The sequence below is a fragment of the Strongylocentrotus purpuratus genome, unplaced genomic scaffold, assembly GCF_000002235.5.
Source record: "Strongylocentrotus purpuratus isolate Spur 01 unplaced genomic scaffold, Spur_5.0 spur5_scaffold_8, whole genome shotgun sequence".
NCBI lineage: Eukaryota > Metazoa > Echinodermata > Echinoidea > Camarodonta > Strongylocentrotidae > Strongylocentrotus > Strongylocentrotus purpuratus.
Window position 1 is genome coordinate 25,555,182 of NW_022145614.1, and position 24,489 is coordinate 25,579,670.

General features: G+C 39.2%; 4 protein-coding genes across 4 annotated transcripts; 3 read left to right on the forward strand and 1 right to left on the reverse strand.

Annotated features, from left to right (window-relative positions):
• Positions 1-1,533: 1,533 nt before the first annotated feature.
• On the reverse strand, positions 1,534-5,369 carry LOC753889 (28S ribosomal protein S17, mitochondrial). The gene is made up of 2 exons (XM_001177224.4): positions 5,189-5,369; positions 1,534-2,219 (listed from the first exon to the last, which is right to left on the reverse strand). The coding sequence occupies exons 1-2, from the start codon at positions 5,297-5,299 to the stop codon at positions 1,896-1,898; spliced, it is 435 nt and encodes a 144-aa protein (XP_001177224.1). The 5' UTR covers positions 5,300-5,369; the 3' UTR covers positions 1,534-1,895.
• A 65-nt stretch (positions 5,370-5,434) lies between these two features.
• On the forward strand, positions 5,435-9,242 carry LOC764230 (uncharacterized protein C1orf109 homolog). Its single transcript, XM_011676090.2, has 4 exons — positions 5,435-5,753; positions 6,332-6,511; positions 7,822-7,937; positions 8,312-9,242. The coding sequence occupies exons 1-4, from the start codon at positions 5,467-5,469 to the stop codon at positions 8,350-8,352; spliced, it is 624 nt and encodes a 207-aa protein (XP_011674392.2). The 5' UTR covers positions 5,435-5,466; the 3' UTR covers positions 8,353-9,242.
• A 2,913-nt stretch (positions 9,243-12,155) lies between these two features.
• Positions 12,156-15,539, forward strand: LOC115920389 (uncharacterized protein K02A2.6-like). Its single transcript, XM_030976115.1, has one exon. It carries the CDS (start codon positions 12,156-12,158, stop codon positions 15,537-15,539), a length of 3,384 nt encoding a protein of 1,127 aa, XP_030831975.1.
• A 6,326-nt stretch (positions 15,540-21,865) lies between these two features.
• LOC100889695 lies at positions 21,866-23,298 on the forward strand. The gene is made up of 2 exons (XM_030975824.1): positions 21,866-22,533; positions 22,740-23,298. Exons 1-2 carry the CDS (start codon positions 22,168-22,170, stop codon positions 22,764-22,766), a joined length of 393 nt encoding a protein of 130 aa, XP_030831684.1. The 5' UTR covers positions 21,866-22,167; the 3' UTR covers positions 22,767-23,298.
• The last annotated feature ends 1,191 nt before the right edge of the window (positions 23,299-24,489 follow it).

The window sequence follows — 24,489 nt, forward strand, 5'->3', positions numbered from 1 at the left end:
TTCGTCTTCTTTCTCTAATAAATTAACGAAACGTCAAAGCTTCCGCGCTTTGCGCGGGAGGGGGGAAACTCCCCCCTACCTGCACCCACCCCCCCTAGGGAGCGCGCTTTGCGCGCTCTTTAAGTGATTTGCACGCTTCGTGTGCTCACTACCGCCCCACCTAAAATCAAATCCTGGTTACGCGCTTGTTCCCCTCCAAGTATAACAAAACAATTCTAAATGATAATCAATGAGATAAAAATGGGAAATATGACATAATGATATACGATTGATTGCAGTCGTTTTAAGTTTGTAATAATAGAACAAAGTCTACAGAGGGATACTTTCTTCCCTTAGGCACAGACTCAAGAAGAACAAAAGAGAGGATGATTCAAATTGTTTGATACATCATTGATGATCATTTATTTGCCAGACTTCAAGTCCATATTTAACAAAGGCAATAAATGATAAATGTAGATGTTCACATCTTTGATAAACCATACATACATGTATCTATCAGAGGTGGACAAATGCAGCACCACAAACAATTAGATTGAGCAGACGTCAACAATGGCATTTTGTAATGGAAGACACTTTGTACATTCTTGTTTCTTAAAAGTATAGACCAGTTCCGGTCGTGCGATTGCAAAAGAATCGTTGTGGAATCGATCAGAAAAGGTTGATCATCTACAGTGTAGCATATAAGTATTGGTGTGTGCTACATGTTTCTGGAATCATCAAAATGATAAGAAATTTGGCCCAGTCTTGGTAAAGTTACAAGCACTGTACACAGAAAGATGTATATGGGACTACCCTATATCTATCTAGTCCAGATAGATATAATAATTTACCAAATATATCAATTAGTAGGCGGTTTCCCGGCAAAATTTGTATCATCACTTATTGGTCAAAACATATTCTTTCACATTATTGGTAATAAGAGCTTCCATTTCATTTTTTGAAATGGAGGCGTTTCCAAAACTGGTCTTTACCTTTAAACCAATCGAGCATCCATACCTGCCATTAAAATAATTACCGGTAGGCAAAATCAAATCACACAATTTTAGAGTTAGAGAGGTGTCAACAGTTTGTAGCATTAATATGAACTTTTTGAATGTTCCCCAAACTGGAATAATATCTAAAGAATACATGCAGGAACGGTTGGCAGCTGTTTGTATCCGCCAATGGTAAAATGGGTTTTACCCTCCTCAAATCCACAAGCTTGAACTCCCATTAACTTGATAAATGAACCAGTACAAGATATTTCTGCCTCATGTGCATGTATTCATATTTACTCATGTTTACCTAGAATTGAGCTATTACAATTGCTATATATCATCCTATCTCATCAGTCAGAATACAAATTGCATACATAAGTAGTTGCTAAGTTGGACAAACATAATCGATTACTATACCTGACAACAGGTTATATGTGAGCAATTTGCATTCTTTCTATTGCCAATTTGAAATACAATATACCGGTATGCATTCAATTTGAATGAGTACATGTATTACAAAAAATACCCTTTTTTTGCTTTATCTTGATTGAAACTAGTGTTATCCTTAAACTTCAGCTTATTTACTTAGGTCGCTCTGAAACAATGAATCACAGATGACACACTTTCATATCTTAGCCCATTTTTGTTTTTCATGAAACTAATCATGATCTTTTATTGAGCACTCTCCTGCACCAAAACAATAACACAGGTTCACTATCACATATGACCTTGTTTCCTTCTGAGACCACCAGGTACTGGAATCTGTTCAATCCTTGTCAAACACAAACAATTGTAATTCAAAATCCACCATCCTCTCTCATCTCCACACAAGGCTTCTATTTGCTAAAGCATTTCCGGTGGCTCTAATACACATCTGTCTGTACATGTACTTCAGTTTATCACACTCCACCAAGGTGATCATACAGGTGTGCCCTCAGTTTTCAGTTCTCTCTCCTCTCCAATCGTCCTTGTGATCTCTTCTTCCATACCATCTCCATCTGTGCTACCAGGAGTGGAAACCGCATCCTCAGTGCTCTTATCGTCGTCCCAGTACGAGTAGCAGTCACATTTCTTGCCTGTGATGGGATCGGTCACATTTCCCAGGCTGTAGATGATACGTTCCATCTGGTACTTGACGTGGGTGGATTTCTTGATGGGCAACTCCTTCACGAGAACAATGTCCCCAAGTTTGGCAGCTTCCTCAGGGTCATGAGCAAACACCGTTGATCGCTTGGGAAAATACTGAGAAAGAGACAGGGAGAAGGGGTGGGGTGGGGTAAATTCTTAAATTATAAGACGATTCATTCAAAATTTAATTTGTAAAAAAAAAATTGACAGTCTTCGTTTATATTTTCATGAGACATCGCGGAAAAATAAAATCTAGATCTACACAAAAGAAAATAAATAAGTTGACGTGCAAATCTATAATCAGGATAATCAATTTCAGAACTACACTGTATCACAGGCGCGGATCCAGGATTTCTTAGGGGGGGGGGGCCCACTTCCAGCCGCTAAATAAGCGGGGGGGGGGGGGGGGGAAGAGGACACTTTTTTTTTTTGGTCTCGAAATTTGAAAAGAAAATCACAGAAAAGGGGGGGGGGGGGTTGCTCCAAAATACACACATAAAAAAACAGCGGGGGGAGGGTCAACCCCCTAACCCCCTCCCCCCCCCTTCCGTACGTGCCTACTCGTCTGAAAATAGTTTTTCCCTTCCCGCGCGAAGCGCGGAAGCTTTTACATTTCATTAAATCATTAGAGAAAGAAGACGATTCGTTGTACCGTTCTCGACTTTTAATCCTCATCTGAATTCAGTTTTCCCCTCCTCCCTCCTGCGCAAAGCGCGGAAGCTTGTACGTTTCATTAAATCATTAGAGAAAGAAGACGATTCGTTGTACCGTTCTCGAAAATAATCCTTGTCTGAATACAGCTTTTACGTTTCATTAAATCATTAGCGAAATAAGACGATTCGTTGTACCGTTATGACTTTTAATCCTTGTCTAAATTCAGTTTCCCCCCTCCCACACGAAGCTTTTACGTTTCATTAATTCATTAAAGAAAGAAGACGATTCGTTGTACCGTTCTCGACTCTTAATCCTTGTCTAAATTCAGTTTTCCCTCCGCTTCGACATTTCATTAAATTTTTAGAGAATGAAGACGATTCGTTGTTCCGCTCTCGAAAATAATTTAGTTTCCCCCACTTGCGCAAAGCGCGGAAGCTTTTACTTTTCATTAAATCATTAGAGAAAGAGGAAGATTCGTCGTACCGTTCTCGACTCTTAATCCTTGTCTAAATCAATTCCCCCCCCCCCTTCGCGCGGAAGCTTCGACGATTCATTAAATTATTATAGAAAGAAGACGATTCGTTGTACCGTTCCCGAAAATTATCCTCGTCTGAATTCATTTCCCCCTGTCCTCCCCCGCGCGTAGCGCGGAAGCTTTGACGTTTCATTAATTCATTAGAGAAAGAAGACGATTCGTTGTACCGTTCTCTACTCTTAATCCTTGTCTGAATTTCAAATATGTTCTATGTCTATTCCCTTTTCTTCCTACGTCCTCTTCCTTTACACTCCTCTCTTTTTTGGCCGGCGTTTATTGGGGGACCACCCCACCGCCCCCCTGGCTACGCGCCTGCTGTCAGATGAACATATGTGGATACCTTGTCCGCCCCGGAAGCTCAGGGGTTTAAGGTTTTAATTTACAGTCAGATTAGCATTCAGGGGTCCGCCTTAGCGCCCTAGACGGGGTCCAGGGGCCAGAGCCCCGGAAGTTCAGGAGTTTAGGCATCTAATTACGGTCAGATGAGCATTATTTTGATACCTAATTGTTACAATGGCAGGTCACTAATTGGCTTGGGGTTCAGGGGGTGGAGCCCCGAAATCTCAAGGGTTTTAGGCACTCAATTACGGTAAGATGAGTATCGAGGGGCCCGCCTAAGGGCTCTTGGTTGGGTCCAGGGGGCAGAGCCCCCAGAAGCTCAGGGGTTTTAGGCGTTTAATTACGGTCAGATGAGCATTTTTGATACCTTATTATTTGTGACACTAGCAGGACACTATTTGGCGTGGGGTCCAGGGGGCAGAGCCCTTAGGATTTTAGGCATTAATTTGAATCATGGTCAGATGAGCATATTTTGATACCCCATTTTAATGTGACACTGGCAGTTTACTATTTTTTCTTTCTCGCTCTCTTTCTTTCTTTTTCTCTTTAATATACTTTTTCAAAGAAAGTTTGGGGGAGGGGCTCGAGGTTCCCGATCCCCGCCGTTCCGCGGGCCCTGATATGTAGGCATCTCAAGAAGCATTTCCTTGCCTGGCTGTAAATTTAGGAATTTGTCATTTTCCAACAAACGCATGAAGTGAGGAAAATTATCTCATTTCAGCATTATTTGTTAACCCCCGTTATGGGATTATAAATAAACCACGTTTGAATTCTATTTCTCCAACCCCCCCCCCCCCCTCCCCTATCAGTATGCCAGTGCCCCCCCCCCCCCCCCCCTCCGATCTACACCTTGTTGGCGGGAAAATTGCAACTGATATCCCTTCCCTTTCTTCATTCTCTTATTTTCCTTTCCCTTCCCTTCCTTCTCTCTTTTTTTAGCGGGGACGGGGGGGGGGGGGGGGGGGGGGGGGGGGGGGGGGGGGGGCTAGGGTCTTTTGCCCTCCCCCTCGATCCACAACTTGGCGGGAAAATTGCAACTGATATCCCCCTTTTCTTATCTTTTTCCTATTTTGTCCTTCCCTTTATCTTCTCTTTATCTTTTTTTCTTTCCCTTTCCTTCCTTCTCTTTTATTTTTTTATTGGGGGGGGGGGGGGGGAGGGGGAGGCAAGTCCTTCCCCCCGATCTCCTCCTTCTCTTTTTCTTTTCTTCTTCCTCTTCTTTTTTCCCTTTCTCTCCTCTTTCCCTTCTTTTCCTTCTCTCTCTCTCTTTTTTTTTTTTTTTTTTTTTTGCGGGGGGGGGGGGGGGGCCAAGGCACGCTCGGACACCCCCCCCTGGATCTGCGCCTGCTGTATCATGTGTATAGCTGTTTAAATAATATGCATGTAATTGTAACTTCTACTGATCTGAGCTGCGAGAACGTGTGCTGAGTTGGATAAGCGGTAATATAAGTCTCCATGCCGCCGGAACTCTAGCGGAGATGTGAGCGAGGACTCCTCCTATTACTACAGTTACACAGTCTACATACATTTTGCAGGCATAAATAGCGATACTTACCTGGGTAACAAATGGGTCTAAATGCAACCTATTAACCCGAACTTTTGCGGTCCGTATCATTTTAGTTCCTACTACCTGACCTATCAGTATTTTTCTAGCTGCACCGGACATTTTGCTTCTCCTGAGATCAAATGAAAGTAGAACGAGGTTTCATCGGCACGAGTGTTGAGCTAGCTTGTGGACTTCGACTACGCTTGAGCTCGCTCCGTAACCGTAAGGACCGTATACGTATTGCGATTACGCAATCATTGATACCGTACCAGTGTTACACACATGGCATGGCGAACTCTTCGAAAATATTTGATTTGATGCACAAACAGCTTCGGAAATCTTTCAAGAATATTGAATCAATCAAAAATGTCTGGAAAAATACTTGCAGTACAGCTCTATCTTCCCTAAATTCACTGCAAAATGTAGCAGAACAATACCACTGCATCTTGCGCTGTGTTCGGTCCCAATCACCGGATTTTATGTTGGTAAAACGCTTTCCAGATATTCATGAGAGGATTCAATACAAACTGATCCAGGAAATGGAGCTTCTGATAGAAAAACTTCAAATTAACATGTAAGTTTTTTAGTTTTTTAGTTTGTGACTTAATTATAATAGGCATACACAACTGAATTTCTGTTTCACTGGTGTGATGTCAACTTAACAGAATCACAACTTTCCTATTTTAGTCGGATATTGACACTTTCATTAATTTGTGTATCTCATTTTTGTGCTTTTATTACAACCAAGGTAATATAAGGGTAGTGAGGTAATAGGGTAGACTAACTAAAAAAAAATATAAACATGGAGATGACCAGACAGAGTTGTTGTTGTAACGTGTATGATTAATTGTATTTTATTCATCTTTTTAAAGACTAGAAATGTTCATTTACATGATTATTTGGATGCACAGGATTGAAGGAGAGATATTTAAGAGCATTGACTTACAGAATGAGACTATTGATTATGAGAGTTTAATATGTATAAATGATTGTAATCAAGTAGGTCAAATTGGGTTTTACCAACTAATTTTATGCCTATGATTTGTATTCATAGAAGTTGACAAAACTCTAGATCCTTATCATATTTATATATATATATATATAGGGCCTATGCAGCATTAATTCCTCTCCTGTTTTTGCATGACCTTTTAGTGATGAACTTCAGGCCATACTTTCCAAAGTGCATCAGCAGTATGTCAACAGTATGGCCGTCTACAAGAAGAATGCTGAACATCTTCCTTTGGATAAGATCACAGAAGGAACAGCCACATGGCCTTCGGTAGCTGATATGCTAGAGTGGCTTCAGGATGTAGACGCCCTGTTCAATTTCTTGTATCCTTAGCCAAGCGAACTTACAATAACATCCAAACATATACCGGTATCTCCTCTTCTATTTCAAGTGTCTTTTTCTATTTCCTGTTGATTTTGTGTGTGCAATATTATTCCTATTTTTGCAGTATGATACTGTGCACATTAATTTATTTTAGTGAACCAATTCTCAATATTTTGTATTTAAATGAATTTTTACAATACAGCTTCCAGCAAACCTCGCTAGCATGTCGTTTCTTTCAAAGGTGTAAAACATAACAAGAGCGTTGCACACTAATATACGGCCCGACACGCACATCCTCCTTCGCCCATGACAAGATGCAATGTGTGCCTACGTATCTGCTATGTCAGGCAGATTCCCGCACCCACATATAAAGACCTATCACAATTCTATAAACAAAATATCCTTCCTCTTTTTGCTATTCTTGTACAAACACCTTTTGAATGAAGTAAAAATTAGTTATTACACATTATAAGCAATCTTATTCCTTTTTTACATAGACTCACAATATATCAATTCTTCCTCAAGATAACAAAACAACCTTATAAATCGAGGAACTACATTTCATTCACCATATTTTTAAACGGCAGTTTTATGCAAATTATACAAAGTCATTTGCATAAGAAAAACACGTATAAATCCAATTTCCTACATCAATCGTCACAATAGTTAATCATGCAGAGGCGTGCTATCCAAGTTGAGAGTCGAAACTGTTTTAAATGGTTAAAAGCATCTTTGATAATTTCAATGCCTGAACAAATATTACTATTTACTAGAACACATGAATTGTAAAAAGATATTCCCTGCCAAAACCCCTTTCAGTTTCAAATCATATGACTTGTACTTTCAAGTGCAAAGTACATAATCCCACTGTTCCTGTGTACATCTTGCAAATCACCTATTATATATCCTTTCCCAGTATATCCTTAGTTCCTTACCCATATCCTGTTTGAATTATCTCCCTCTCAACCCTCACCCCTCTTCATTATTTCATTCTCTATCCTCTTGACCTCCTCTCACGAACAGATTACAACACATTCAAAATTCTCCATGTAAACATGACAACATGTACTTTTGTTTGCAAAGCTCTTACTTTTAAAGCTCTTACTCTTTGTTTTATTGTAACCCAAGTTCCAATCATGAACGGAAAAAGATTTATACAAGCATGTACATGAAATTTCCAGATTTTTAGGGGGTTGAGAGCTGAATATTTCTTGGGGGGGAAAAATAGTTTGATTTTTTAGGAATTTGAAAAGGTATTTTTTTTTTGTAGACTAGAAAACATTATTTTCCTTGAAATATAGCTGACCAGATGTGAAAACCAAAGACAAGTCCTGGCAAGTGTAAACTACAACAATGAAGAGCTCATGCAGAGTCTATCTACAAAATGGAAGAGAGGCAACAGGGAGACAGAGGAATCTCTTGAAAGTGAGTTAACATTTTGCTCTACTAGAGCAAGGGGTTATGATTAGAGGACAATTTTAAGCTATATACTGGAGTTGAAAGTTTCTCTTTGATGTGTGGGGATATGGAAATGGAACTTTCAAAGGGGAATAACAGCTCTTTGATTAATGATTTTTGTGTTTCTGAAGGGATACAGTGTAGTAGGAAAAATTAAGTAGAATGCAAGTTGGATGTGATATGTATAAAAGTTGCTGGCTAAATGATTACAATGCAGGTTTCATTCACTATCTTTATAAAACACAAATTCAAGTTTGTCTTGTTAGAAATTTGTATCTTATGCAAACCATTTGTCCTTGACTCGAATCACTCAATTGCTTTTTTCATTTATTTCTTTTTAGATGTGCTGGCACACGTTTCATTCTTTATGGCAGACGGATGAAGGATTTTACTTCCATTTATACTGATGTAATTATTTCTTTAAGAGAAATTCTTACTGATGACCAAGAAGGATGGAGTTTAGAATCAAAAGAAACATCTACATCATAGTCCGGAGTGTTAAGGTGAAAGGTCAAACTGAAGAAGAACCTCAGATCAGCAGACATCTATCTTGGAAGGTCTCCTGGAATTGAAGGACAATGAAGAGATCATTTCTTCAAGAAATCTTCAGACAGATGAACAAGAAGAAAAAGGGAGTCAAGAGCTATGAAAACTCATGGTGGAGTAACAATGAAGATCAAAGCTGAAGGTTATTATTTTGAACACCAATGAGCCTCAAGTGGACTAACTGGAAGATCTTCTTTCAGTCAAGTGGCGCTAGCTTCGCTGCTTTGGCCATCACAAGTTTATGCCATCTTTCTCTGTCTGCCGTTTCCAACAGCTTTCTCCCTGTCTCTATGTGAATATCTTTCAACCAGGAAATAGCAGGTCTGCCTCTTCTTTGCTTGGCTGCCACTGTTCCTGTTAGACCTGGACATTGAGAGGTCTACACAAGATTAAAGATGATGAAGAGAGGCAGGGTCTCTGCCAGCTTTGTCATTCAAATCGTTTGAAATCTCACTTTGTCACATATCTATTTCTTTAATTTGCCTACTGGTTTCCTGAAGGTTTGCCTTGCATATATCAATGCCAAGTTTATTGGCGGCGGCAAAAATATAAGTTAGAAATTTTGTAACGGAGACTTAGTATGTAGAAGTTGTATTTAGACACATATTCAACTGAAAGAACTTTTCTGACATTAAAGGCTTTGTGTATCAATGTCAAAGCTGAGAGGCATGGCCTCACATGTTATCAGTGTCTGTGATATGGTGTAATAATGAAGCCCTGAAAAAATTGCGCTTCAAAATGATCATGAAGTTCCTTAAAAAAAATTAAAATCTTTGAATCTTTGAGGGACCGGTTTTACCATACCGGTACCCATTTTCCCCAATAGACCGTAGTGTTATAAAAATAATTTGGAAAACACAAAACTTGATTTTGATTTCCAATCATAAATACTGGTATCTTGATAATCAGACAGGTGAGCAACTTGTAAAAGTCATGGGGTTCCTGACTGACTTAAAAGTTTATAATCATCATTGCAGCATGAGCTAAATCCAGGATTTTGTTTCAGAATCTGAGACAAAGTTACCCAATCCCTTTATAGCCCAAGTCCACTCCAAAAATAACTTATTTTCAATAGAAGCAGACTAACCAATCAAAAAAAGTCTGAGCAAAATCGGATAACTATTCAGAAAATTATGAATTTTTAATGACATTAAAAACTTTGAAAATCACTAGACAAATTGGCAACTCACTCATGAGTCTGTGACGTCATGTCCTCACTATCCACTAATTATTTTCTTTATATTGATGATATAAATTTCCTATTTTCTCCTTAAGAATCTTATTTCTTCACACCAGCATCCAAGTTGGATTAATAGTAATATGTTTTTGTGTGGATGCACTAATAAAGAGTAATTTTTCTAGTCAAATCATGAAAAATGTGAATTTTGATAAACTATTATCTAAATACAAATCACTAATTATGAATATACAATATTCAGAAAATAGTCTAAATTCTTCAAAGTTCATAAAAGATTTTGTGAAATGTCATGCACGTAATATGATACAAATCATATAACCTGGGCAAAAAGGCATGGGGAAATCTAGTTTTGGGGAATAAACAGGGAAATTAATGGGATTAAACCATATAGAGCAATTGATAAATAGTGAGGACATGACGTCACAAACTGATAACCATCTCGGCAATTTGTGTTGTAATTCTCATTGTTCCAGAGTTTTACATACTTTTTCAAAAATTCATAACTTTCTTATCAGTTATCCGATTTTGCTCAAACCTTTTTTGATTGGTTTGTCTGATTTTTTGCTTTTATTGAAAGTAAGTTATTTTTCGAGTGGACTTGTCCTTTAAGACAAGGTGTAGTACTGGCAATAGTTGCAATGATTATGTTCATCTCTTTAATGATTAATTCTAAATTCCCATTTTGAAGCCTCGTGACCAAACTATACATGTGCTGGAATATAACTTTTCTTTACACAAGTCGTAGCTTCACATTTTTCCTAATTATCTACATGTATCTAATACATTAACAAGCATATCTTTGATTTCATTTTGAATTTCAAGTAAATTGTATTGACCTCACAATAATAAAATAAAACACAAAGATAAGTTGATTGTTGTTGGTTTCCTATGTCGCCTTTATTTGTTTTTAAACCTCAGTATAAAAATAGTATAAAACAAGTACAAATATTAAATACCAATCATGTAAAACTGACTAGCTTTGTGGGAAATGTCAGAATATGTTACCTGAGCAAAACCTAAATTGCACAAGCAAAGACAAAACTACTACCGTAATCCAGATAGATACATGATAAATAACAATATATCACATTCTGGATCAGGAAATGGCATTAAAATCAAATCCGTAATAATATGTACAGGTAGCTTGTCCTTCACATGAGGTTCATTTTTTTGTGCTGGTTAAGATTTAAAAATGGAATCTTGTGACGTGATATGAAAACTCTGCATCCTTAAAATCCTCTGGGAACTCTGCATCCTATTCCTAAATCATTTCAGCTTTCAACAATATTATTAATAATAATCTGGATTTATATAGCGCTTAATACAAAATACTGTCTCTAAGCACTTTACAGGTGTTATAACCCCAGTTATCTGGTTCATTCACACACAACGTGCACCAACTCCACTTCCTGGGGATTATTCCTGTCATGATAATGAATATGTATCAGATTATGCAAATGTGACACCTGTGACCTCAGGAGGTCAGATCGCATGTGCGCGATGTATATGCGATACGCGTGACTTGATACCCAGTGCGGGGAATAAACACCAGACTATGGTTTATGGAATTCAACTACTTTGTTAGTTTGTTTGCACTTAATATGTGACATTGGCGACGAGGATTAATGTTTCTTGGATGTTGAATCTGTGGCTACGAGCTGGAAAAGTTTCAACATGGCATTCGCTGGAGCGGAATTGTTAGCGCTTCGAGGAGTTCCACACTTCGATCCGACGGGTGGTGCAAGTATTGTCAGCGGCAAGTGGAAAGCTTGGCTTGAAGAGTTCGAAGCCTACGCCGATAGTCGCGGCCTGTTTCTGGACGGATGTACGCCGGCCCAGGAGGCGCAACGGAGAGCACTGTTGCTGTACACTGCGGGGCCTGTGGTAAGGGAGACTTTCAAAACACTTCCAAATAAAGGGGAGAGGAATGAGTATCAAAAAGCCACAGATGCCCTAAATGCTCATTATGTTGTCAAACCTAATGCTACGTTTCAAAGACATTTGTTCAGGAAAACAAAGCAGGAAGATGGTGAAACGGTTGCCCAATTTGTTACCAAATTACGACAGGTTGCTATTGGATGCAATTTCGTAGCTGGGGATGTAGAAAACCAAATTCTTGACCAAGTAGTTCAGTACTGCAGAGCTGATAAACTTCGCAGGAGAATGCTGGAGAAAGGAGGTGAGCTCAAGTTAAATGATGCATTGTCCATGGCTGCTGCTCTAGAAGCTGTTGACGGTCAATTTAACTCCATGTCATTGAGAGAGAAAGGCCTAGAGCTGGTGGACAAGTTCAAGTGAACCAAGTATCGTATGAGAATGACAGAAAAAAGAATTTGGAATGCTACCGATGTGGGAACAAAGGACATTTTGGGAAGGATGCATCATGTCCAGCCAAAGGAAAGATCTGTCGGAAATGTGGAGGCCAAAACCACTTTGCGACGATGTGCAAAAGTAAGGCCAAGAGCACAAGTGAGGCGAGAGGAAAATTCAGAGATGGGAAGTCCAGAGATGGAAAGAAGTATAAGAATAGAGTTCGCCAAGTGGAAGGTGAACCCGGACATGATAGTGATGATGACAACAGCCGTGGCCGTGATCAGAGGTACTATCAATTTGCTGTGAATGGTGATCATGAGAAAGTCCCAATAATCATTGGAGGTGTCACAGTCCCAGTGATAGTAGATTCGGGAAGTGATTGCAATGTAATAGATCAGATATTGTGGGAGAAACTGAAGAAGGACAAAATCATCTGCAAATCTACTAAGAGTACCAAGAGGCTTTATCCGTACACATCACAGATACCATTAACAACTGTTGGATGTTTCACAGCCACCGTAGAAGTTGGCAAGATGAAGTCGACTGCAGAGTTTGTTGTCATCAAAGAAAAGGGAGAACCTTTACTCAGCAAACATACGTCTAGAGAGCTGGGAGTGCTCCAGGTGGGAATTGTACATGTAAATGCGGTACAGAGTTATGCAGGTTTAAAGCATGAGTTTGAAACAGTCTTCAAAGGAGTAGGGAAGTTGAAGGGCCGACAAGTTAGGTTAGCAGTGGATGAAACAGTGAAGCCAGTGGCCCAGCCTGTGCGAAGGACTCCATTTGGACTGAGAAAGAAGGTGGAGATGAAGATCGCGGAATTGATCGATCTTGACATCATTGAGCCAGTTGAACGCTCCACGCCATGGGTTAGCCCAGTTGTCATAGTTCCAAAGAGAAATGATGAAATCAGACTGTGTATCGATATGCGTAGAGTGAACGAAGCAATCATAAGAGAACGTCACCCCATTCCCACTATTGAGGAAGTCCTACAGGAGCTGTCGATTAGCAAGGTCTTTTCGAAAATAGACCTGAAGTGGGGGTACCACCAACTGGAGTTACATCCGGAGTCTAGAGAGGTGACAACCTTTGTCACTCATTGTGGGTTGTTCCGCTATAAGAGACTGTTGTTCGGAATCAATGCTGCTCCAGAGATTTATCAATATGAGATACACAGAGTGATAGCTGGGATAGAAGGAGCTGCGAACATATCAGATGACATCATTGTGCATGCATCGACCCAGAAAGAGCATGACAAGAGGTTGAAGCAGGTGCTTGGCAGACTGCGGGACGCAGGACTTACTGCAAATGCAGAAAAGTGTAAGTTTGGTGTCTCTGAGTTGGACTTCATGGGGCACAGACTGACTAGCGAGGGACTCAACCCAGGATTGGCCAAGGTGAAAGCAATTGCAGAGGCCCGTGAACCCCAGACTGCAACTGAGATGAGAAGTTTCTTGGGGCTAGTCAACTACTGCGCAAAGTTCATTCCGAACTTTGCTACATTGGCAGATCCACTGAGAAAGCTGACCAGAAAGGACACGCCATTTCAATTTGGTCATGAACAGCGACAAGCGTTTAAGTCGCTAAAGGAAAGCTTGATGAGTGCAGAGACCCTGGGCTACTATGATCTAAATGCACCGACAAAAGTCATAGCGGATGCCAGTCCAGTTGGCTTAGGAGCAGTGCTGGTGCAGGTGCATGGTGATGGCCCGAGGATAGTAGCATATGCCAGCCGCTCGTTAAGTAACGTTGAAAGGAGATACTCTCAGACGGAAAAAGAAGCCCTTGGACTTGTGTGGGCTTGTGAAAGATTCCATGCGTACCTGTATGGAATAGAGTTTGATCTAGTGACTGATCACAAACCGCTTGAAGTCATTTATTCACCGAGATCTAAGCCATGTGCGAGAATAGAGCGGTGGGTTCTGAGGCTTCAACAGTACAAGTACAGGGTAGTCCACATCGCAGGAAAGTCCAACATAGCAGATCCATTGTCAAGATTGCTGAAGGATGATCAACCGAGAGAAACTTCTGTGTTGGAAACAGAAGCAGAGAGCTTTGTGCGTTTTGTGGCAGTCCAGTCAACGCCAGGTGCGGTGACAACGAAGGAAGTCGAAAGAGAATCTGAACATGATCCTGAACTCGAAGTTATCAGAGAGTGTATTCACAGTGGACAATGGGATGATTGTCCATATAAAGCATACATTCCCATCAAGGATGAACTCTGTATAATTGGTCAGTGTGTGCTGAGAGGTAGCAGATTGGTGATTCCACAGGCACAGAGGCCAAAGATGGTGTCATTAGCTCACGAAGGACACCTGGGCATTGTTGGCACCAAACAGAATTTGAGAACCAAGGTATGGTGGCCAGGATGTGAGAAAGATGCAGAGAAATTCGTCAAGACGTGTCATGGTTGCCAAATCACAAGCAGGGACAATCCACCAGAACCAATTCGAAGTACTATGTTGCCAACAGGACCTTGGGTGGATGTAGCTGTTGATTTCCTAGGACCACTGCCGACAGGAGAATCTATACTTGTGGTAGTTGATTATTATAGCAGATACTACGAGTATGCAATCATGAAATCAACCACTGCAGAGAAGACAGTCAAAGCCCTGGCTGAAATCTTTGGCAGACATGGGTTACCTGTGACGTTATACTCAGACAATGGACCCCAGTTCATCTCAGAAGTTTTCGCAGAGTACATGAACATTACAGGAATTCACCACCATCGGGTGACTCCTAAATGGCCCCAAGCCAACGGCGAGGTCGAAAGACAGAACCAGAGTATAGTGAAAAGGCTTAGAATTGCACAGGCAGAAGGCAAGGATTGGAAAGAGGCCTTGCTGACTTACGTCGCAGTCTACCGGGCTAGTACTCATTCGACAACGGGAAAAAGCCCGGCAGAAGTGTTGTTCGGGAGAAAGATCCGAACTAAACTACCACAAATCCAGGACATTAGTGAGGATCAGGAACTCAGAGACAGGGACCTCCAAATGAAAAGTGGTGCAAAACACTATGCAGATCTGAAGAGGGGAGCCGTACATTCTGACATAGTGCCAGGAGATAAGGTGATAGTAAGACGTGATGAAAGGAGGAAACTAGACACGCCATACTTTAGCCAGCCATACACAGTGACAGCAAGAACAGGAAGTATGGTAACTGTGAAATCTCCTGACGGAGTCCGGTATAATAGGAATGTATCAAGTGTAAAAAGATACATGTCCCGAGACACTCATAACGAAGCTGCCAATCCAGAGAGGACAGACGGCAATCCTGAGGCGGTGACCGGTATTCCTGAAGGGTCGGACGGTAATCCTGAGGCGGAGACCAGTACTCCTGAGGCGGTGACCAGAGATCCAGACTCAGAGGCAGCGAGCAACACATCAGGCGGTGACCAGAGACATCAAGATGGTGATACCCAAGCAGAGACAACAAACACCAACGTTCCTATGGCAGCTAGTAGACCACAACGCCAGAGAAGATTCCCTAAGCGATATGATGATTTTGTGTGATTCCAGATCAATATGGTGGGGATGAGCTCTTTGTAAAATAGCGACAGTGATATCTGAAACTACATGTGCCAAGGAGAAATGTTTGGAAATCATTGGTTGAAGCCAAGTTATGATTTAAAGGGTGTACGCCTTGCGCTGCCCATATTTGTGAAATCGACATGTTGGAGAAATCACCATGGAAACCAAGCGTACGAGGAAGTTGTGTTATGTGCTAAAATAATAAGTTCTGATATATACATGTATATGTTTCAATCTTACACATACATTAATCAATGTAAAAGGGTGTACGCCGAACGCTGCCCTTATTGTATGTGATAGGTGTTGCGAAAAACACAAGTTTGAGTTGGAGCATCGATCAGTTTTCAAAAATGGATTCAATCATCGAAGAGAGTATTTCCAGAAACTTCAGTTTCAGCTAGTCGTATGAACGCTTGGAGATAACAGATGATTTACACAAACTCAAAACTAGAACTCAAATAGTATCCAGTGAACAGTTGAACTTTTATTTGGACCACAGACTAGATGCATGAAAGATATTGCATGAAAGATATTATATTGCATGTTATGTTTTATGTTGTTCAACAAAGTTGTTTGGAAGATAAAACAATTGGGAAAAGTTTATCGACCAGATAAATTTGTTGTTTGTTAGAAGTTGTTCTTAAAAAAAAAAAAAAAAAAAAAAAGGAAGAAACAAAAGCAAATGCACCAAAGCATGTTTATTTCAGTAATTCACATATGGCTGAAACACAAGAACAAAAGAAATATTACAAGAATTTTCAGTGAAACTATAGTATAAAAATAGACCAGGATAAAGTTTCATTCTGGCAAAGGAGGGATGTCATGATAATGAATATGTATCAGATTATGCAAATGTGACACCTGTGACCTCAGGAGGTCAGATCGCATGTGCGCGATGTATATGCGATACGCGTGACTTGATACCCAGTGCGGGGAATAAACACCAGACTATGGTTTATGGAATTCAACTACTTTGTTAGTTTGTTTGCACTTAATATGTGACAATTCCTACCACAGGGTCACCGAGAGGGCATATGACAATAACTATTAACACAAGGCCTTTGTCACCCTAACCGGTTCTTATTTCTCTCTTGGGTATGGTGTGTCAAATATAGATCAATGCCTTGACAAATGACATTGGTTCTGTGTCGGGGAACGAACCTACGACCTTTGCAGTGCTTAAACTACTCGACTACGAAACCTTCTAAAGATTCACACAAAGCCCGAGTCAAACCGACGGTTAAACGACCGCATCCATCAAAACCGTTTAGCATTTCTCGCTCCATTTAACCGTTATTTTCGGGCATTTTTTTTAAAGGCGTGTTATTTCTGTTATTGTGTCCTTAATATTTGTTAATATTTGCATCGGCACCTATCGGCGCATTGACGCCGATTCATTTCCACGTTTTTATTTTTAGATAGTTTGTGTTGCACGAGTCTCGTATTTGTTTTGTTTTAACTCCCGAGTATTTTTAATTGTTTAAATCATTTCCACGTTTCTTTTAACACCTTTTTTTTAATTGCAGTTTATTAGTGTCACATGAATCTTGTTTTTTTTGTTGTCCTTAATAATTTTAATTATTTGAATCGGTGCTGGTCAATGCCGATCAATGCATTAGCGCCAATTCATTTCCAGTCTTTGTTTCAGTTGTTATCCAATTTTAACCTTACAAACAACTTTTACAGGAGTCCTATTTTTGTCATTCTTTTAAGCCTGAAACTGAAAGTAACTCATTTCAACCCCAAAAATATTTAGGACAGATGGTCAAGACAGTGTGAATACATAGCAGTTGATAGAAACACTGAAATCATTATTAGAGCAGTATCCAATAGGGCCATGTCATCCATGTCATCCTTTGGTTGTACGTAAGTAAATAAACTGATTACGGATTAGCTAATGTAAGAGTTAAAAATAGACTCATTCCCTTCTTGTATTTGTCACAATTACTATTTGTTTCTTTAGTCTCTTCTCTCTATACATATTCATTTCACATCATTTGCTTATTCACTTACATATTCACTTGACCCAATTCCTTCCTCCATTCATCTTCTCTACATACCAAGTCGTCCATTTCACCTGGTATGTTCCTTTTGTTCTCTATATTCTTTATTCATGAATCTTGTGTGTATGCTTTGCATATTTCCACTTCTTGCTTATCATTGGTTCTCTTCTCCTTTTCCTTATGAATATTCAGTTTTATATTTAAATCCTATTTTACTATTGGTTGATATTGTATTTCATTTGAATATACTTTGCATGAGGCACATGGACAGCATGATATAATCAAAACACAAGCAGACTTGCACTGGACTTTCACCGAGTGAGTTGTGTTGATTTAGGGCTCGGTTATTGATATAAGTTGGAGACTTATGAGAGAGGATCTGAGTGAGTTTAGCAGTGGTTTGTATGATAGGTGTTATGATTGATTGGCAAGAGGTTAATTAATTATTAGTTTACACTAATTAGAGCGATTATGTAATCTTCTTGGTGGTGTTTTTTCACCAGGAATGATGCGATTTCTTGATAAAAGTGCTTAGATAACTAGGCTCCCAATTTACAAAACCACGGATATACATCACTTTCACATTGGATTCCGTATTGCTTAGTCGTCTTGAACTCTTGATAATTATATTCCGTCGTTAAGCTAATACATCTGCTTGTCATTATGCTGATTAGTGTTTTTTGTTGCTGTTGTGTGTTTTTTCTTATTGCGAACTGTTTGGCTTGAGGTGTGTTTAATATAATTATTTTTGCTACGATCTCGTCATTCACTGTTCTCAATCAGAAACATCAAAATGCCGAAGGTGGCGAAGAAGACAAGCGCCGTTTGTAAAGGGTTTGAAGAGGCAGGAAACGACAAAATACGATGTAAACTATGTGCCTGCACGCTGTCCTACAAGTACGGTTCGACAGGGAGCATGTCAAACCACATCAAGAGCCGTCATCCCAGGAGCCTCGACAAACATGACAATCGACATCAACCAAGGATGATGGAATTTGCAAGAGACTGCGATCCAAGTCACAGACAACGTCTGTCGTCTCTTATCGCTGAAATGATTGCGGTGAACGGCATCCCAGTTAGTTTCATGAAAGGAGATGGTTACCGCAAATTATTCAATCATGTCGAACCCAACTTCATGATCCTGACTCACAAGACGATCATGATAGAGATGAAGTTTGAAACAATGAAGGAGGACGTTAAAGCAGAATTACGGAGAGGGGAATCTTTGGCTCTCAGCACAGATTGCTGGACAAGCTTAGAGAACTGGAAGAAGAGCTCCTTCATGCTAGAAACTTTGCCCGTTGCCAGTCTGGAAGATGACGATCTCGAGGAAGATGACGGTCAGTCGAAGAAGATGCCACTGCCACACGAATTCCTCAGCGCCACACTGCCACACTGCGGAGGCATTGAAGTCGCAACTCCTTCGCGTATGAGAAGAGTGGAAGATACATGACAAAATAACGGCGGTCGTGCACGACAATGCACTCATCGAACACCTTCAAAACTTCAAGTGGTGCATGTGCCCGCCAGGTAGGGCATTTCAAGCACTCCGTGATCGCCAGCAAATCACTAGCTGCACACCATGACGGGACGCTCAGACATATGAGCTGCGGGACGACTATTGAATGGTGGAATGACCAAAAGTCTTGAAAGTGAAAATGATTGAAGTCTTGAAAGTGAATGTGATTATTGACGATTGATATGAAATTTAAAAATCATTGAATGCTGGTGCGCGGCTTTCCAGTTTACCACTCCTCAAAGTATTCCTTGTGGCAAATTTATATTATGATAAATGAACTACCTCCAAGATTGAGAACAAAATATTTGCTTTTAGCAGGCGTGTGGTTCAGAAAATGTGAGCTGAAAATGGAAATTTTTCTTGAAAAATTTACACATGAAGCAAACAAGTTATCAGAAGAAGGTGTATTTTGGAAACAAGGTGACGAATTGAAACATAGCAGATTTTTTGGAATTTGTTGCTGTGCTGATGCACCGGCTAGATCTGCTAGATGCAGAACTGTATGAGATTTAATGGTTATTATGGATGCGGTCTTTGTTATCATCCAGGTAAAGCCGTAGATAGAGTTATTAAATATCCAATAGATGTATGCGAGTATAATGAAAGGACTGACCAGGATATGCTGCAAGGTATGAATCAGTCTCTAGAGGATGGCCGAACCGTGCGAGGAATCAAAGACCCAAACCCACTTGTAAATCTGTCTTATTTTCCTATTTGCTGGGGGTTTCCTCCTGACTACATGCACTGTCTATTGTTAGGTGTGATGAGACAGTTAACTGAATTATGGTTCGCATCTCGAACCACCTGTGACTACTACATAGGGTCAAGAAATATTATTTCAGCAATTGATCAGAGAATAAAGGCGATAAAGCCGCCTTCTTTTGTAGCAAGAGCTCCAAGACCAATTTAAGAGAGAAAATATTGGAAAGCTTCTGAGTGGTACATGTGGCTGCTTTTCTACTCTGTTTCCTGTTTAAAGGGGATTTTACCATCATTGTATTTAGACCATCTCATTCTTTTAGTTGAAGCCACGTTTATTTTGTTACAGAAATCTTTATCAATGAATGAATTGGAGAAGAGTGACATCCTCTTGATATCTTATGTGTGTAGGTTTCAGATTCTGTATGGTGCATGTGCTATGACTTACAATGTACACTGCCTTACTCATCTTGCAAAATGTGTCAGTCAGTCTTTGGGGCCCAATGTGGACTTGCTCCTGTTTTGCATTTGAAGCTGCTGACCACTGTAAACAACAACTTCATGGAAATCAGGGAATAATAATGCAAGTTGCAAGGAAATTTCTATTGTTGCAAACATTGCCTCTGTATATTGAGTATCCTATGCTATCACGACATGTAAAATGTTTTTGTGAAAAAGTGATTAATGAGAGAAGGAAAAAGGTGATGCTAGATGAAGTCTTTGGAAATATTACCATTTTAGGTTGTGGTAAAACAAAATTTTGCACAGAAGTTGAGTGTAATGCTTTAGCAGCATTGGGTCACAGGATAGATGAAAACACCCCTATGCTTGCATACAGTCGCTTTTCAAAAAATGGCATGCTCTTTTGTACTGATGGATACAGGGCTGGCACGATGGCAAGAAAAATGAGCTTGTCTTAACATCTGAAAACAAAGTTGGTGAATTACTTAGCATATTTCTTGTGGAAAACCATTGTGTAATTCTTGTTAAGTATATGATTATGAATGAAGTTGCATCATTTACTGATGAAGAATCTAACACGGATCTCACTCAGCATTGGGTCACAGGATAGATGAAAACACTCCTATGCTTGCATACAGTCGCTTTTCAAAAAATGGGGTGCTCTTTTGTACTGATGGATACAGGGCTGGCACGATGGCAAGAAAAATGAGCTTGTCTTTACATCTGAAAACAAAGTTGGTGAATTACTTAGCATATTTCTTGTGCAAAACCATTGTGTAATTCTTGTTAAGTATATGATTATGAATGAAGTTGCATCATTTACTGATGAAGAATCTAACACGGATCTCACTCACATCAGGCAGTGTGTACGCCTTGAACTAAATGTAACCGCTATGGATGCGAATGATGTTGTTGGAAACTGCATAGCTATGAATATTAGTGACACCCTGTACATTGGAATTTTCCCAAATTATATGGCAGTCAATAAGCAGTACGAATTGAGAACTGACGTAACATTAAGTCTGACAGTCTGTATTCTATCCCAAATCACTCATTTTAGTTGACAGTTACATGTAAGTGTCATTCTTTAAAGATGTTATCGTTTTGTACTTGTAACTTATGAACATGAATTTCTACTAACATTACTTATATTTTTCTTCTACAAATGTGAATGTATGACTGATTGAGAAGGAAAAACATAGGTACTCACTGAAAATGAAACACACTGTACCAGCACATACGTTTGCATCTGTAACAATTTCCAAAAAGTCAACAAAAAAAATTCTGAAAGCCAAATCCTGAAGGCTGTCTGCCTGTTTTTTATGGATGATTAATTCGTTTTGAAAGGAAACCCATAAAGCAACTCTTCCCAGAACTACAGCCGTGCTTTCCACATAGTTTATAAATTTTAAGGAAGCACAGACAAAGACTTAATTTGGCTTTAGCTCTTTCACATGAGTAATACAAGTGCATTACATGTGAGAAGCTATTTTGTATATACTCTTCACTGGTGTTTTCATTTAATATTGTCAAAGTGAATAAAATGTGAAATGGATTAGATGTATTACATAAGTTACTGACTACAGGTACTCTTAAATTTGAATGATGTACCTACACAACTTAACTTCTTTTTTCTTTACAAAGTCAACTAGTGTACTTACACATGCAAATTGCACTACATGTATAAGCAAATGCACTAGAAGAATATTGTGAATTCTGTTTAGACAAATATGCTGTTTTCTTGTGAAAAGATAAACAAAACCTTGATATCATCATTCACTTAAATTTGTTATCACTGTCAGTTTCATATATATATCTCAATTATAGAAGAGAAGGAATTCTAACAAGGACATGAGGACCATGAATAGCAGCAAAATTACCTTGTTATACAGTGGAAACTCAGTATAATATTCAGGCCCTTGGGACTATGGAAATCACCTTGTTACTTCCACGCCAAGTGCAAGCAGCAAAAATGTTCACCATGCAAGGTAGCGACTCTGGACAGACTAATACTACATGTAGTGCAGCTCACAGACAATGTGATCTTAGCAAATATTTCTTCAGTCAGCAAGAATTAAGTAGAAAACACTCACAAACCCCAAAGCTACATGAAGGTAAAATCAAAGCTAACAAGGGACAGTCGAGTGCTTCATCAAGCTCGAGTAAGAAAGCCAAGGAGCCTCTGAAGAAAAACAAACCTACTCTTGTGTATGAACAGTTGATTGACCCCAATTGTAAGCTGGAAGCTCTATTCCTGAAAGCATGTTTGCCCATCTTTGAAGAAACCAATGAGGTGGGTAATACACTGTATTTTTTATTTAAATTAAAATGTTACATGGTTTAAACTAAAAAATTTGGTTCCATGCATTGATTTAATCTTACATCTTTCTACTTGAAAGTAGTTTCATTATTTGTGTTACAAAGATGCATGTACCCTTGATTTTATTGTGTTATGTGTTCAGTACTAACATTTATTTCATTTCCATTTCAATTCTGTAGATATTTACAACTTTTGGGGAAAGCTGATGGATTTGATTGCAGTAAGAATGTGGAGTTCAATTTGATGAGTAATATTTGTATGATTATTATTCTGTTTTAAATGAAAATATTTGTACATTCATGTTTTTGGTTAATTAATTCATTTTCAATTTCTTCTGCAGAGTATTATTTGTTTGCATTGAATGTGATTAGTGACTATAATGTTTTCAGTTGTAATTGTTGATTCAGAATCACTGATGTCATTAAAACATGAATATGATTAATGATTAGAATTTAATACTTCAAATTTGATTATTGATAGGAATGTTTTCAGTTGTAATCAATCATTGATTTGGAATCCCTGTTACAGAAATATGAATGTACTATAAAAATTTAACATTGAATTTGATTATTGTCAAGAATGTATTCAGTTGTAATTGCCTATGTGGAGTCACTGATGTCATTAAAATATCAATATATCTGATTGCGTAATACAAATGTTTATTTGGCTCTATGATCAATAGCTCTACATGTGTCTTCCTATTCCTCTATCCCCAGCTATTCCAAAGAGACGAACCACTAATTCATCGCATGCATGGAATTCTTGTAAGTCAACTGTCTAGACTTCTGTCCAGATTTGTGAAACCTAATGTAATTCGCCAAGCAAAAAACATCACCCAGATAGATCTAGCCAATGAAGCACACCACAAGAGCAATGATGAGGTTCAAATAGGGTTTGAATGCAGACAGTTCTTGAAAGAGAATGAGGCCTCCTTGGATTTGAAGAAATTTTTCCAAGGTGTAAAGAATTTCTACATTGCTGCAGCAAGCTACATGATTCACAACTATCCTTTCAATGAGGAGCTCCTTGTGAATGCAGAGGTGCTTGACATTTCTCAAAGAAGCACAGCCAAGTTCACTACAGTGGAATATTTCACCTCCAGATTCAGCTTAATACCAGATGACAAGATGGATCAACTTCAGGACGAGTTCAATCTGTATCAAATAGATGAAACAATAGATGACCGCACCAAAGATGTGACAAGAATTGACCAGAAGTGGCATGTAATTGGGCAGATGATGGAACTGTCAAGATACCAGAGAAAGTATTCCCTGCTCTCCCAAGTGATGAAGTGTGTTTTGGTGGTATTTCACAGCAACAGTGATGCAGAGAGGGTCTTCTCGATGGTAGATAAGATCAAGACTAAACATCATGGTAATATGAGCACCAGAACTATGAGCTCCCTTCTCACACACAAACTAAGTATGCAGAACAGAAACCTGAAATGCTATACCACAACATACAGTGATGATGTCTTGCAGGCTGCAAAGAAGTCTACATACTTGGCCCTTCATGCTGGAGCTTCTACCTCCAAATAATCAGAATGACTTAATTACTGTCACATGGTACCTTGAAACTAACACTGAACAGTGTTAACCGGTAAGATATGCGCAAAACAGTTCATTGATACCATTCTATATGGGTTATCCATCAACTACATTATAATACAAGTACTTGTATAATTATTTAACTTTAAATATACCCATAAAATAAAAGCATCATGGGGTTTCACAACATGCAGAAACTTAGAAGCTTCAGGGGTGTTTAACACCTGCACTGAATTCATTGTTTTGAAACTTGAAAGTATGTGGTGCCCATAGCCAAATGCTCCTTCCTTTCATGAAGAAATAATTATATTTTTTCAACAGATGTCTTGTTCTGCTGACATTGATTTTGACAACCTCATTTACATGTAGCTCAATGAGTTAC